Genomic DNA, 15,819 nt, shown 5'->3' with positions numbered 1-15,819 from the left:
AAACACCAGCCAATAGGGGCTTGATGAGCTCAAGTATCACTATAACACAGGGACTTATTCTCTGAGCGGAGCTTGTCCATTCTTACAGAACTTCATCTTCATCGTCTGAGGAGCTTCTCTTCTGCTCTGAGGTAAGACGTCCACACACAGGCAGCAGCCTTTCAATCGCAGGTCACCATTAAACAACATGTTTCTCACTAGTTATTTCCCCTTTTAGTCTAAAATCCAGTTGGGTGTAGATTTTGTTTCTGTTGCGTTTGTGTGCAGTGGGAGGAAAGAGCCGGCATCACGAGTCCCCCCCCCCACACGTTCTGCTGCATATCAAACATGAGTAGTTTATGTTTGAGATGTTCAACAGTGTGGCTCAAGAGATGGATTCCAGTTTCCTTGACTTCTTATCATTCAATCTGATCATTTAAACAGCCAGCTTGAACTTTAATTTGAAACCATGGCAGCGAGCGGTGTTACAGCTTCCTGTTTATGTGATGCTCAGATCATCCGACTTAAAACTTTAGACGTACTTAATTTTGTTCATTTGTGCAGCACACAGACAGTTTGAGCCATTTTCTTTAAACGATTTGTTTTAAAATTCAAATCTTCTGAATCTGTTTTTGTGAATGTTTTTCTGGCTCCTGTGGTACAGTTTGTTAAATATCTCCATGAGTCACGTGCATGTTCACAGACTGGTGGTTCAGGTTTTACATGATCAAATCTGAATAGTGAACTAATAACACAATAATATCTGATCTTCTTCTGTAACCTTTGGTCTGGGTGTTGAACTTTAAATCGAAACGTCCTCGACCGGAGTCGACATTTCAGAGACATGGACCTGATGCCTGTTTGTGCCAGAAGCCAAATACACCTCATTCAGATTTATCTGATGGGATTATAAATTTGTCTCATGGTGACATTTCGATCTAAATCTGCTCTCCATCAGCTCAGGATGTGATTTCCCTCAGTGCCTGGTTTTGGTTTCACAAAGACTCGGAAACACAGTACAAGAAGCACAGTGTTCTCATACTTAAGAAATGAAGTGGCGTTCACTAAATATACAGAGTGCTGAAGTGTTGGTATGTACCGAGCGTATGCTGGACACACTGAGGTGAGGCCGCTGTCAGCTGTAAGTCGATCAAAGAGCATTTGTTTGAGGTGGATGCTGATTGGCCATTTAGGTGCTGAGGATCCTCCCGCTGGACCAAGCCGAGGGATTAAAGCAGCTATTTGGACATCGTTCCTCAGCTGATGGGTAGAAATCTGATCCAAAACTAATCCTCAGAGTCCCCTGCAGCTGTGCCCACCACTAAGTGTGAAAGAGTCATGCAAAGACACTTTATATATATCCAGTATGATATAGTTGGATATAGAAAATACAGTGAGCAGAAATCCTCCCACTTTGGCTCCATCAACGCCGGTTTTCTTGCCCACTTTTGGTCAGGGCTGTTGGGACTCGGGCCGATCAAGCAGGTTTCTCCCATATACGAGACCAGAGTTTGACATTTTTTCATCATCCGTCAAAGATGTTGTTGATTCCAGGAAAGCAGATGTAGCTGAAACTCAAATCGATGGAGATCCGATTGACGTCTGTTCAAACAGTGACACACATTTGCTCCATGTGTCTGATAAACAATGTCATTTTATTAAAAGTGTTGCACTCTATGGTTCATAGAAAAGTTGCATTTATCTTCCATCTAATGTGGTTTAAAGTGTCCAGTACAATGGAGGTGAAGGGGATTTCATAAGAGAGCCCTAAGGCACTGGAATATGTTGAAGGAACAATTACAGTTGTGACTCCACTGAGATCAGTCGAGTCAACTATTTACTCGTATTATAGGAATTAGTGAACAGATGAACACGAGTTATTTTGGACACGTGGCCACGCTGTGAACTGTTCTAAGGTAAACTGTTTAGAGACGTCTGTAGATTATCTTAGGTGGAAGCTGCTGTTCAAATATTTAAAAATGATGTTTGTACCATAAAAAACATATGAACATATCAAAACTAGATGAAATAATACTCAGACTATGTGTTTCCTTATTACCAACTAAGGTTGAATCCTCTTCACATTCTATATTATTTAAGATCATTTACAACAAACTGTTTCAGCTGAGATAGAATAAAAAATAACAGGCATTGGAAAAGAAGCATTCAGTACTCTTTAAGCTAAAAATGGCTCCAGTGACCTCAGTGCTGGTGATGTGCAGCATTCAGTGGACTTACACTGGATTCATGTGTGAAAACAAACACCGTCCATCCGGCTGAGTAAACAGTCCTGGACCAGGTCTTTGGACCAATGCTTCAGTGAGGACAGATTCAATAAGTGGTGCAAAGTCCATCTAAGTACTGTACTTAAGTACACTTCTATTTTTTCATACTTTATTCTTCTACTCTACTAGAACAAGAGAAACTATGTTTGTTTTCCTGCACTAAATTCACAGATTTTACCACAACAAAGACAAAGGGAGGAATCCATCTAGTGAACGTTTTATCAGGTTTCTGTGGTTTCAACAGGACTGGATTTTAAGCTGTGTTTTGGGCTCCTACTGAGCTTCTTTTAAAATAATAGAATTTCAGTTTTGAGTTACGGTTTTGTCATAGAACAAACATAGAAGAGTGTAGTGGAAAAAGTGACTCAAATTAGTTTGTGTGGACAGAACGAAGTAACTGTCGCACTGGTGACCAGTATAACAAACACTACCTGTACACAGTACAACAGCCAGCTGCTGTTTTCAGAGCATCGTGGAGAAATGCTTAATGACTAGACTAAAAAGTGGAAGAAGCACTGATGTTCTCATATGAGCAAAATGTCGCTGCTGCTGTAACTCATCAGGCTCTTTATCACCACCACCAGGTGTGAAGTCTGCTGTCACCATGTCTGACACTGAGGAAGTGTAAGTGACTGACAATAACAGAATAATAATAATAATAATAATAATAATAATAATAGTGACACACTGCCAATCGGCTGCTGTGGGTTTTACACCTGACTTCATGTCTTTTATTTATTATAATCATTATTATTATTTGTTTGATTTGTGTTTCAGAGACCAGATGGACGGTAAGTGACACCATTCAGACATGTGTGTTTCATTAGTTCTACACAACTAATTGCAATTTAAAGTCATTTTTTTACCATCACTTTTTGTCTGTCGCTGATTATTATGGCCTCTATGGTTTATTTTTCTTCTTCATTTTTCTTCAAATATTCCATATAACTTCAAACAGATGCTATAAGTCTGTCTAGTAATCCATCTATGAATCTAATTTCAATTTTTAAAGAAAATGATGCTTTAAATAAAATGAATAGAAGTTAAACCCATTATTAGTATATGTATATGTATGTTTTTTCAGTGTCATACAGGATCTGAGTTGAAACTCTGACAAACGTTCCTCCCTTCCTCTCTGTGTTGTCGCCCCCAAGTGGTGATTTTGATAAATGCATTCATTAAAATGCTGCTTCTTTTTCTCCTTTATTATGACACTGTGTTGAATTATTTTCTGTTGTCCCTTATATCTCTGTTTTTCCAAAACTGAAGACGAGGAAGGTAAAGACGACTAAAGCGATTTGATATTTGAGATCTTTCTCCACTGTACTAATTTCTCAGCCTGTTCACCCTTAATTTGATGTGTTTCAAAACCGACACCTGTTTTTATACAGAATTATTTGACATCTGCAAAGAGTGTTAAGAAAAGTCACTTTTTGTGAAGGTGGAGAGTTATTATTATTAATTTCCATTTACTTCAACATGACGCCAACATCCAGCTGTCAGTCCCACACTTCCAGATTAAGGGTGACATTATCTGACTGAGTGATGTTTCAAGTCACATGGTTAAGAAAAAAATGTCATAGAGCTTCTAGGCTCTACATTTATTTTCTTGGCATGCGACATGTTTATATCCATTAATGTTGCATTAGTGCAACCGTCATTGATCTCATTCATGCAATGGCCATATTTTAAACAGTGAAGGTGGAAAAATACCTGAATGATTAAACCTCGTACCAATTCAGAGATTTAACTGATGCTCAAACTAGGAGCAAACTGAGCACTCATTTAATTATAATAAGCAGGCTAGATATTCTACTACCTTATTAGTCAATTAAATAATTTATTGAGAAGATTAGTTTATGATGAAGATTAGTTTAGATAAATGAGCCCTTTCTTAGTCATCTCAGTTATATCATTAGTGATTGATGAGGTTTATTATATGTACGGTAGAACTGAAAATCTATACTTGTCAGAAGTTTTACCTCAACTCTGGCACAAAGTGAAACCAGAATTTTATTTCCACACCCCCCAAACAAAAAAGGTAGTTTTCCACTTGCACAGTTTAATATAGCTTCTGTGTGAAAGGTCAAGTGACTTCCTCTCATGATCATCTGTTTCTCTCTCTCTCCGTTCTCCAGAAGCGCTGTCCCTCCCTCACCTATTCCTCCTCTCTGTTACTAAAGTAATCTCTCACTTTTGGTTTCTAATGGCTCTGTCATGTCTGTGGTCTTCGTTAATGGCCTTCTGCGACACCCTCCCTCTCCCCGGCGGTTTGGTGCATGCTGCGTGCCCGTAGCCCAGGAGGAGGTAGTAGAAGTAGAAGTAGCCCCTGAGGCGGAGGCCCAGGTAGAAGCAGAGCCAGAGGTAGAGCCTGAGCCTGAACCAGAACCAGAACCAGAGCCAGAGCCAGAGCCAGAGCCACAGAAGGTGGTGCAGCAGGTGTTTCATGACGAGGAAGGTACGTGGCATGGGCAGTCCATTCACCTTTCTCCTGCAGGATGTTCGCCACTCTGCTCTGTAGCCAAGTCAGTTCTGTCATCATCATGCTGCATAAAACAGCTGCTAGCTCGTAGCTGTACATCTGCTCCACAGATAGACGACTGACACAGTCCGACCTAAATATTAGTCTTATATTAGATAACCTATTTATGTAGCTGCACTCATCTAAAACTGTCTCTCACCGTTTCTTATTTGATTTCATCAGTGCTGTTTCACTGAGGCCAGTGTTCGATGCACTTTTGATGAAGAACCCTAAAGTGTCTCTTGGTGTTTTATTATCTTTTTTTTTTTTTTTTTTTGGAGTGCACTGCAGCAAACCTCTGGGCCGTCCTTTTCTTAAATGTCCACAGTTATGACATTAGTCAAAACATTTTGTCCTGTATGCAGGATTATTGCTCAGTGTCAGATGTGTGTTTTGAATATGAGTTGTGCATATAAAAAGTGAAAGGGAGAAGAAAATCAGCTGTCTTTACATGAACCAAATGCCCCGTCTCATCCATGGCCTTCTTTCCATTGCCCATTGACCATTTCCATAGTTTGTATTTGGGCAAACGTTTTAATTCAAGGCCACAGCAGAAAGGATGATGGGTAATTTCAGTCATGTACAAGACATTTCTCTTCACCTTCCTTCAGTCCATGTTTAGCTTCTTTCTTTCTGTGTGTAGATGAAGAGTGAGACTGGTAGACTGCTTAAAAGCATTTACATTGGGGTGTTGTGATGCAAAGCAATCGTCCCTCTATTTAAATGCTCTATGGAGATGTTTGTTTTGTTCAGATGGAGCCACTGCAGAAGTCTCAGGCTGTAACGTAAGCTTGTTGAATTACTGCTTTAGCCTCAGAAACCATGTTACACAGACAGTCATTTCTAAATTGAACATTGGGAATAAAGAGCTGTAGTAATGGTGCAGGATTAATGCTTGAGATGAGACTTGTGCAGTCGCTGCCACTTCCTGCGCAATGAGAAAATAAACACCCTGATCTGGTAAATGTGCTTTATAAGCTGTGCAGAAGCCAGGAACAGGCTGTCAAGTCTGATCACTAATGATTTCTGTTCTGCTCTTGCTTTGGACGCTTGCTGCATGCAGAGGCCTATGAAGAGGAAGGTATGTTGATTTGAATTCTTCTCTGTTCTGACTGGACCTATTCTCTGTATCTCTGTCAGACAGGGAGTCTTTCACACATTTCATGCATTAATAATTTAAACTGCGCCGATCTTACTTGACAGAAAAGCAGTATTAAGGTGTTCGCTTTAGTGTCTGCGTCAGCTGACAGAGGTGATGTGGTAGAATAGGGTGAATGACTGAGGAATTCTGAGCCATGGTTACGGGCCCCACTGCTTATCTCTGCTTCTTCTCTTCTTTGCATGAATGTCTCCTGCCAGGGGAGGAGGGAGATCAAGATGGTAGTTTGTATTTCCTGCTGAGTCACTTTTGTTTTGCCTGCGTTTTCCTCCCGTGTTTGTCACTTTGAGGATCCCATTGAAAAAATGACATGCTAATTACAGAGGTTGTGTTTAGAAAAACAATTAACAGTAATCAGGAAGTTAAGTCCTGGCAACTGGACTTGTTTCTTGTCTTTCTAAAGAAGCTACTTGGCTGAGTAGTGAAAGGTTTTGACCTAAAATGAAAGACGTCCAGTTGGCACAAATCAACTTCCAGATAACCTCACCTGGATGACTGCGAATCTTCACCGATAATTAACAGTAATCAAAGTCAAACAAAATAGATTATCATTTATAATATAGTGTAATGATACTGATTAGCACTTTAAATGTCTCTGATCATATTTGTTTGATTCACACACTAATGCACAACAAATTAACATTATGAAATAGAAGCACAGGACTTCACTGGACTTATTTCTGTGTATGTGACCTTTATTTTAAAGATAATGCACAGTAGTGCTGCTTCTGCAAGACAAACATGTCAGTGTTATTTAACAAATAGCTAGAGTTAGATGAAAAGAGAAATATCCATTTCATGTCTGTGAAGGAACCTTTGTAAGAACACAGTTCTACCGGTGTTCCCTAACTTTGTTAGGGAGCTGTAGTTCTACCCCAATAATGTCTGGACAGTTGTTCCTTCTGAAGGGCCAGGATCAGGGCTGGGCTTGTGCTTTTAATAAATTAGTTAGTGCTCCCGTGAAGGTTCCTGAACTAGTAGAAATGCACCTTTAGTTTAGTTAACAGTAGTTATAGTTAAAGACGTTAGCCTGGCTCTGTCTGAATGTAACAAATATATGTGGCACAGTCTTTTTTACAAATCAGTTTTGTGCAGATAAGATAAGATAAGTTTTGCCTTTGGACAGAGTCAGGTTAATTCTCCTGTCACTTGTCTTGACAGATGAGTCAGCTCATGAAAGTGGCATCAGTCCCTTTCATTTCTTTTCTCTTGACACTAAAGCAAATATGTGCAGTTCCTCAAATTGTCAAACTTTTCATTTGAGCACAAGTTTTTAACCAGTATTACTGAGCATTTACAATACTTATAACAGAGGATATACACAGTAATAGTCCACTGATGATGGGAAGTACTGCTAAGACTCACACTCACATCACATCACAGTGATTTTATTGGAGGTGTGAAACAACTTGCAGCCCTCAGATGTAACTCAGCTTGTCCACATGGATCTTCCCCTGATTAACCAGAAACTCTTTAGACTGTGTCTCTTTCCATATTTATGTCTAATGGTCTGATCTCTTTCTTCTTTTCCTGTTGCTGAAAAACCAGAGGAGAAGCCGAAGTTCAAGTGAGTGTATTTACTGTGTAAAACCTGCGGCTACATCATCATCATCATCATCATCATCATCATCATCATCTTTTACATTGTTTGCACGTTACTTGTTGGAATACTTTGCATACTCTGACTCACACACTGTCTTTCAACAGGCCCTCCGCCCCGAAGATCCCTGATGGGGAGAAAGTGGACTTTGACGTAAGTACCTTCCCACACTCACAACTACTTGACTGCAGACAGGTGGAGACTAAGGCGTGTTTTGTGACTGCTGGCTAAAATATTCTTAATCTAGGGACAAGCAGAGATGAGTAGGCAGCTGGTAAACTCACGTCTTTCTGAACCCTGGTTTATGATCTCTCAAAATTAGTTCACACAACACATCGTAAATTAAAAGGAGTTTATGAGAGATGGCTGATCAGTTTCAGAGCCAATCTGGATCAGTATTTTTTACTTTATTTTTTCTCCATCTCATCCTGTTCATGTTGTGATGGTCCTCTCCATTACATCCAGGTTCATCAGTGCAGCATCCTGCTGAATATGAGACTGGAATTTCTGCATCTCTCATTTTACGCAGGCTACAAAGACACTGCTGTAAAAGACAGGACCACGCCCTGCATCTTGACAAATCCAGTTCACAGGAAACCGCAGAGTCATGGTCCAAGTCAGATGATTTCAAGTAGAAATTCAAATTAATATGCAAGGAGTACACTTTTCTACTGCTAAATTGCCAGAGGCAAAAGAAAACGTACACTGCATTGTGGTTGTAGTTTTCATTCACGTCGCATATTCTAGTTTATACCGAGTCCAAGTGGATGTTTGTGATCTTTGACCTCTGACCAGCACAATCTAAAATGCTCATCAGTCCATGTTGACCGTTGTGCCAAATATAAAGGCATTTCCTTTGAGTAATGTGTTGGATGAAAACCTGAAAACAAAATACAACCAGCCCAGCACAGGTATAAACAAGACGAGCTGAGGTTGGAACATCGACTCCTTCCATTTACCAAGAGATACCAATAGAGCTACAGTCTGAGTAAAACATTTTAAACCCGTTTGCATGGGCGCCCACTGCTCTTTTTCTGTAATCAAAGCCCATAAAGTACAGTGACAGTGGGGGAGCCTTAGTGTCTCTATGGAAACAATACAAACGTTTGGATTCATGAACATTTTGCTACGCAAGTACATGTACATGACGAGAGAGAGAAATTCTAACTTACAGAGGATCAATTACAGCATAAATTGGATTCACTGGGCTGTAATTTCATTACCAAGAGCATCGCAGGCACAAAAAGGGACAATTGACAAAAACATTATTCCAATACCTCTGTAATAAGTGAGGGGTTTGCATCAGCATCCTGAGTCCTGTCTTAATAATAACTATGGTGTCCCATCTCCCTCTTGCAGGACATCCAGAAGAAACGTCAAAACAAAGACCTGATTGAGCTGCAGTCACTGATCGATGCTCACTTTGAGTGCAGGCAGAAGGAGGAAGAGGAACTCATTGCACTCAAAGAACGAATTGTGAGATTTTACTCAAATAAAACACATTGGGCTTGATTCACTGAAGGTTTGCTTGTGCTAAACCTCATTTAATAAATGTATACACCTGTTATCAATCACACATTCTTTCTTAGTAGATCATCTGCAAAATGGCCACAAACTAAATGCACAGCTTTCTAAATTCTGCACAGTTTATTCCTCATCAGGCTCATTACATATTCAGATGATGAGTTGAGATGGACTTCCTTAATTTCATCATCAGGATTTAAGAATCACAATAGTCCCCGAATTGTGGGAATAAATCAAATTGTATAATTACATTTTTTAAGAGGCAGAAATCATGCAGCATTGTCTCTGATTATCAGGAGAAGCGCCGTGCCGAGCGTGCTGAACAGCAGAGGATTCGTGCTGAGCAGGATAAAGAGCGGCAGGCCAGGCGGGAGGTACGCCTTCCTCAACGTGTTCAGTTTAGCTTTGCCCTCTGACGGATGTACTTCTATACATCCCATGAAATGTACACCATAGATATAAGGATGCAGAGATCATGATGGTGTCAGTGACTTCTTCTGTTTCCCTTATTTACAGTAAAACATACATATACAGTATATATAATTTTATTAAACTGTAAGAGGCACAGCCTATTGGCACAAAGCCTAGTTACACCACATGTCATCCCAACACTGCTGCTCAGTGGCGACTGGACTTACTTTCAAGTTCTTGAAGTTTCAAGCTAAAACTAAAGTGACTTCAAAGTCAGTTATGTGAACATTACTGGAAAACATTTAATGAATTAATGCAGTTTTCATTTATCATTGTGTTGAATCATAACATTCAGAAATTCCCTTTCCAGGCTGAGCGGCTGAGAAAGGAGGAGGCCGACGCCCACAGGAAGGCCGAGGATGAGGCCAAGAAGAAGAGCGCTCTGACCAACATGGGCTCAGGCTACAGCAGCTTGCAGAGGGTCGGTTTGTCACACGGAGGAGATATAAACATGTCGTATGTTTGTGAGGACAAGTTTTAACTAACTGGACTTTTCTAGATTGAGCACAAGAGAGGCAAGAAGCAGACCGAAAGAGAAAAGAAGAAGAAGGTTCTGGCAGAGAGGTGCAAACCCCTGAGTGTCGAGAGTCTCAGCGATGACAAACTAAGGTAAACTAAAGTAGGAAAGTCCCCGTGTAGGTAACAGGGTTGTAACTGATCTGAATCTGAAACTGAGAACAAACATCTGAACTGCAGCTCCCCCTCCGTCACAACCCGCTACCAGAGTCATCCCTCCTTTCCCAGAGTCTCCCAAACATTAATAGATTAACTAATTATATGAAATATCTCAGAAATCTGATACTTATTCATCGTACGGGGGTCGATCACTATAGCCCACTCCGTTAGCTCAGTGGTACGATGGTAGTTCATCAGTATAATCTTCACTGAAACCTGTAGAACCATAATATTATCATGACTACGTTTTCTTTTCCTTCGCCTTTCTACATAATGGATTTTTAGGATCATGTTCACATTTTTAAGTTTAACTGGAAAATTACGTAGGTATGTAAAAAATATTTCATGAACACTCAGTTTGTCCGTTTCCTAGAAACACTAATAATTTATAATTAAATAAATAAATTAAATTATGATTCAACAATAAATGCACCTTTATTTTATGGTTTTGTTTGATAGCTTTATGTTTGTAGGTATATTTTACTGCTAAGTCTAATATTTTATAGCTGTGTAAATGTTAATTTAATGGATATATTTGAAACATGGATAATGTATCAACTACAGCATTTTCCCTTACATAGTAAACACCCAGTCCTCTTTTATAAAAGTACAATTTAAACATGACACCATGTAACAGTAGTTTTATTTTAGTTTTTGTATTTGGGTATCGTTTGTTTTCTACGAGCATTAAGCCTTTTAGTTCTGCCCTTTAAGTCCTGTCCATGCGTCATGCTCAAAATGTTACGCTGCACTCATCTAATGTTGGTGAGAACTTTTCAAATCTGGAGCCTCGTGTTCTTTGCTGTTTATTTGTTTAGTCTTATGTGGCTGGTTTGTGTTTTTCAGGGAAAAGGCGAAGGAGATGTGGGAGTGGTTGCACAGTCTTGAGGAGATTAAATACGACCACTGCGAGAGGCTGAAGAGACAAAGATATGAGGTCAGTGGGTAACAGGGATGAAGAAATCTTAGCACGTACAGTAACACACTCCTCGACTACTAAACTCCTGTAAACCAAAGTGTGTGTACGCACAAAACACAGAAGACAGACGCCTCAAAATATTCAGATTGATGAAACCGTCAGATTCCCTTTATAAATCACAACAGCTCACTTCCTTGAACTTTGAGGTGCCCTTTGTAAATCTTCATTTGGACCGACAGACTCAGCGACATGTAGAACTCCTTCCTCACCCACAGAATTCACAGTGGGTCATAACTGAAATCTATTGAAACTCAAACTGAAACTGAACGTTTTTAAAAACAGTCGCTGAGTCATGAACGATCTGACGCTGGAGTGCTCTGTGCCAGTGGCCCCCCCACCACACCTCAAAAGATCCCAGGCTAAACTGTGGAAGGAGCTACGAACCTCTGAACACACAAAGATTTTAAATGACTTGGTCAAAAATCTCAGACAACTCATGTAGGAACTACAACAGACAAAAGAAAAATATAGATTTTTATGTAAATATAATAATTTAAGCAACAAAATTGTAATTTTATATGATTAGTCAGAATCACTGATAAGTAAGAAACGTCCTGCAGTCATGACTAGTTGGTGTAAATCTCTCTCTGACACATTTTACTGGTAAAAGTCCTGTTTTTATCTGTTCACACCCCGTTTGTCGCCAGTCATTCAGCTGCTGAGCATCTCAACATGTCCTAATGTCACGAACACGAAGCACAAACTGAAAATGTCACAGTCCTAAACCTGTGCAGGTGAGACATACCTGTCTGCTTCAATCACAACTGTCTGTCTTTCAGGTCATCTCTCTCAGAAACCGCATTGATGAGCTCCAGAAACAGTAAGTAACCACCCAAAAACAGATTCATGCATCAGGTTCTGATTGCCAACCAGTCTGAACCAAGCTGGTTCCAACTCTGGGTTTAAAGACTGAGTCAAAACAATTCATTTAACAGAGGAAACACAGGAAGTGGAGCAGAAAATAACAAACGTATTAATTTAACCCACACGTCACCTCAAATCTACTAGAGTGAAACCAAAACCACATCAGAACATGAAATATCTCCTTTTATAAATCACATGTCATTTACAGAGCTGATGGCTACTCTCCTCTTACCTCTGAGAGGACACAGATCACATCACATCACAGGGACGTTTCAGTCCCTGAAGCAGAAAAACGCGCTCTGATCCAGTTTAGTCCTTGTTTTAAGCGAGGACTCGGTTTTTATTTCAACTGCACTAAAACCTCAAGCGTTTCCTCTCATTCTTCTTCTTCCTGTGCTTCAACAGTTTCTCAGGTGACGTTAATTAACAAGCGCGGCTCAGGTGCACAGGTTAACTCCGCCTACACCGACATCCCTCACTGTTGATTGGCTGAAATCTTGTACCGACATCAACAGAAAACAAATCGGTGACGTTGAAAAAGAAAAAAACTGAATTCAAACTGTAATTAGTTTTTTTAATTGGTGCTCACATGAACGTTTTTAATTTAATCATTTTAATTTTGTATTTGTGATTGCATCATGTACTTATAGTCACTAAGTACTATATTTTATTATTATTAGTTTTAAAATGTTCTTCATTTGAATCTATGTCTATTTTATGGGTTTTAATATGATGTGGTGTGTGAAATATTTAATTATTATGAACAGGATCAGATTTTTATATTTAGTTTGTCCCTTTTCTGCACTCCTGCAGGAACAGATGTTTCTGAGTGTGTTACAGTTCTGGTCTGGTCTTGCTCTGGTCTTTCTCCACGTTTAAAGGTCTCTGTACAGATTCTCATTCAGTTTTTGCATTTTGCGTTTTGCAGCAGCAAGAAGGGAGCCGCGAGCCGCCGCAGGAAGTGAGCGGCTCCTGGGGGCCGGTCAAGCCGGACATGAGGCTCGTTCCCTCGGCTACAGCAGCGGCTCAGAGCCCGAAACCAGCCGGGGCTACAGAGCAACAGCAGCAGCTGGACATGTACCACCTTTGTCTGCAAGTGTGAAATGGATGAATTTAGCTTCAATAAAAACATGTTCAAGTGCCACCAGCCTGTTTGTGTAATAAAGTGATGACTCAGACAATAAAATGCCAAATTTCTCTTCTGCTGTATCCTCCTGTTTAGTTTCCTGTGAAGAAAATTGCAGAAAATTATTGTAATATAGTATAATATTAGTTATTGTTTAACACATCTGTATCTAAAAGTAATAATCCCATGTGCATCTGAAGTATCTCATATTAGATTTAGTAACTTCTAACCTGAACAAACTACAGAAATGAATTAATGGGAGAAAACTTGTACAACCTGGATTTAAACAGTAAATTAGTTTTTCAACAGCTTTTCATGGTTTTCATCAGCAGCTGGAGCTGGATTGAAGTTCAGACCCTCATAACTCTTAGAACCAGACAATAAAATGATAAACAGTTAAATGAAAACTTTATGTCCATTCGATTTCATGTTGGTTTGTTCTGTGTGAAACTTTAAGCTGCCGTCTTGATCGAGTCGCCCTTAAAAAACCTGGTTAAATCCTTTTTTCAAAATTAATACAATAAAATAAAAGCAAGCTTCTATAGAGCTGCAACAAACGTGTACAGCACCCTCACAGGTAGTCAGCAACCCCTATTCCCCACCTCACCACTGTCGAGAACAGTTTCCACACAGTAACTGTAGTATGAATTATATTATAACATATATATTATATAATTAGAGATTAACTATAACTTTAACTATAATTAATTAGAAGAAAACATGAAACCCACTAAAAATTATTTTATGTCCAATAGAAATACTGGACATACGAGACACACTGGAGAAATGTTCCACAAAGTTCACTTAATATAAATATTTATTAAAATGTCATTCACTCATAAATAATAGAAACAAATGACAACAATACAATCACCCCTTGTGTGTGTGTGTGTGTGTGTGTGCATACTATGAACGAGCATCTCTTATTTACAGATATACAAAATGGTCCTTGGTCGTGTCTTCAGCATAAATCTGGAACAAGTCTTCTCCTCTTTCTTAGACTCTTCATATTGGGTTTTGTTTTTGATAAGACTTCTGAAACAGGCAGCATCCAGGAGGCTCTAAACCAAAATGCCAGTGTGAAATGATGGAGAAGGGTCCTGTCACTAACCCTCCACAGAAGACAGGAACATTTGAGTGTTTTTCACTTCCTGCACGTCCTCCAGAAAAAGGAAGGGATATGCTCAGAGAGTTTGAGTCCTCAGCGCTGGAAGGTTCAGAGCGGCTCGTACATACTGCTGGGTTCAGCAGACAGACGACAGAGAGCAGGGCTGTGATGAGGGGATTCAGGGCCCAGGGGGACCACACTGTCTCCGGGTGGTGCCACAGCGGTGTCTGTGCTGATCCGCTCTACGATGCTGGACAAACAATCCAAACTGGAAACGAGCGATGGTTTGTTGCTGCTGTAATCTGCAAGAAAATGAAACACCATTACATCATTACATCATTTGTCTATTTTAACCCTGTCATAGAGAAACAAGCAAATAAAAACAGGAACGACTGAAGAGGAAAACCAACCGTCTGCTGTCCGGCTGCAGTGAGAGCTGTCACTGGTTTCACTTCTAGCTGAACAGGGAGAGATGAACTCCATCTGGAAGCAGATCAATAAGCCAAACGAGATTGATTAGCAAAAGCCGACATAGTGTTTGAGGAGAGACACAGTGTAAAGTAAAATGATAGTTTAAAAGCAGCAAAGTAAGAGAGAATAGTGGTTCCACATGGTTATTATTGTGGAACATTCAGCTTGTTATAGATTTATCAGTTAATACCAGTAGTTTTTGTGTTTCTTTAATTCACCATTTTACATTTTAACCCTCTATGATCATGTCAAAGTTCCTATAATCTAAACATGTTCAAAGCTACACACACGTTCATCTGCTCAATTATATAAAATCTAATTATCATTTTATAAAATCTAAATAATCTACATATAAAAGTATGTATTTAATTCCCACAGAGATACTGTTTTAATTCACAGTTGTACTTAAATACTGTGAAAATTAATCACTGAGGCCAAAAATAAATACAGTACCTCAAACACATTCCTTACATTTCATGAGGCAGCACATGAACAGTTCAGCTGTTCTTGAACTCACCATGGCGTCAGAGCAGTTGGATCGGGGGCTGGACGGGTCCGAGTCCCCGCTGTAGTGTTCCAGTGGTGGGTAGAAGCTGTCGGCCTGGCCGGTCCTCAGCAGCGCCTGCAGAGACTCGATGTAGCTGATAGCGTTGCGCAGGATCTCCACTTTGGGCAGCCTCTGGTTTGGATTGGAGGCCGTGCAGCGTTTCAGCGTCTCAAAGGCGTCGTTCACCTTACTGAGTCGCTGCCTTTCTCTCATTGTTGCAGCTTTCCTTCTGTCTGCGTGCGTTGTCTTTCTCTTGCAGGCCTTGCAGGCCCACAGCAGACAGTGACCTGCCTGGTGGAGGCCCCTGGGAGCCCTCACGTGTTCATCCTCCACCTCTGCGATGGGGACGTGTTGAGGGTGACCCAGGTGCTCCTCCGACTTCAGAAGGCCGCCGTGCATCAGCCGGACATCCAGGTCATCAAAAAAGTTCATGTCACTGGTGCTGAAGCAGGGATCGTTGTAGAGGTCATCAACAGAGGCCAGGGGGAAGTGGATGTCTGACAGATCCAT

At 40.2% G+C, this 15,819-nt stretch overlaps 2 protein-coding genes across 7 annotated transcripts; one reads left to right on the top strand and one right to left on the bottom strand.

Annotated features, from left to right (window-relative positions):
- Positions 1–13,262, top strand: LOC113174821 (troponin T, fast skeletal muscle isoforms-like). 6 transcript variants are annotated; one of them, XM_026378970.1, is made up of 17 exons: positions 1–131; positions 2,849–2,888; positions 3,042–3,055; positions 3,534–3,542; positions 4,561–4,722; positions 5,849–5,866; positions 6,145–6,165; positions 7,493–7,511; positions 7,652–7,697; positions 8,904–9,020; positions 9,365–9,442; positions 9,850–9,960; positions 10,039–10,148; positions 11,061–11,151; positions 11,973–12,013; positions 12,986–13,033; positions 13,081–13,262. In XM_026378970.1, the coding sequence occupies exons 2-16, from the start codon at positions 2,869–2,871 to the stop codon at positions 13,020–13,022; spliced, it is 894 nt and encodes a 297-aa protein (XP_026234755.1). In that variant the 5' UTR covers positions 1–131; positions 2,849–2,868; the 3' UTR covers positions 13,023–13,033; positions 13,081–13,262. The 6 variants fall into 6 exon arrangements, with proteins under 6 accessions (XP_026234755.1, XP_026234754.1, XP_026234756.1 ...); XM_026378969.1 differs by having other exon boundaries at positions 12,986–13,262; XM_026378971.1 differs by lacking the exon at positions 3,534–3,542 and having other exon boundaries at positions 2–131; positions 12,986–13,262.
- Positions 13,263–14,353: 1,091 nt separating this feature from the next.
- LOC113174823 (myoblast determination protein 1 homolog) lies at positions 14,354–15,819 on the bottom strand. Its single transcript, XM_026378975.1, has 3 exons — positions 15,280–15,819; positions 14,702–14,774; positions 14,354–14,593 (listed from the first exon to the last, which is right to left on the bottom strand). The coding sequence occupies exons 1-3, from the start codon at positions 15,817–15,819 to the stop codon at positions 14,400–14,402; spliced, it is 807 nt and encodes a 268-aa protein (XP_026234760.1). The 3' UTR covers positions 14,354–14,399.

Source organism: Anabas testudineus, chromosome 3 (genome assembly GCF_900324465.2).
Source record: "Anabas testudineus chromosome 3, fAnaTes1.2, whole genome shotgun sequence".
NCBI lineage: Eukaryota > Metazoa > Chordata > Actinopteri > Anabantiformes > Anabantidae > Anabas > Anabas testudineus.
This window is presented reverse-complemented; position numbering and strand designations above follow the sequence as displayed.

Excerpts from the sequence above, each read along its gene's own strand:
- LOC113174821 (XM_026378970.1), top strand. The coding sequence starts at position 2,869 with ATGTCTGACACTGAGGAAGT. Across the intron at positions 10,149-11,060 it reads CTCAGCGATGACAAACTAAG|GGAAAAGGCGAAGGAGATGT; the intron begins GTAAACTAAAGT and ends TGTGTTTTTCAG. Across the intron at positions 11,152-11,972 it reads TGAAGAGACAAAGATATGAG|GTCATCTCTCTCAGAAACCG; the intron begins GTCAGTGGGTAA and ends TCTGTCTTTCAG.
- LOC113174823 (XM_026378975.1), bottom strand. The coding sequence starts at position 15,819 with ATGGATCTGTCAGACATCCACTTCCCCCTGGCCTCTGTTGATGACCTC. Across the intron at positions 14,775-15,279 it reads CCAACTGCTCTGACGCCATG|ATGGAGTTCATCTCTCCCTG; the intron begins GTGAGTTCAAGA and ends ATCTGCTTCCAG. Across the intron at positions 14,594-14,701 it reads CTGCAGCCGGACAGCAGACG|ATTACAGCAGCAACAAACCA; the intron begins GTTGGTTTTCCT and ends ATTTTCTTGCAG.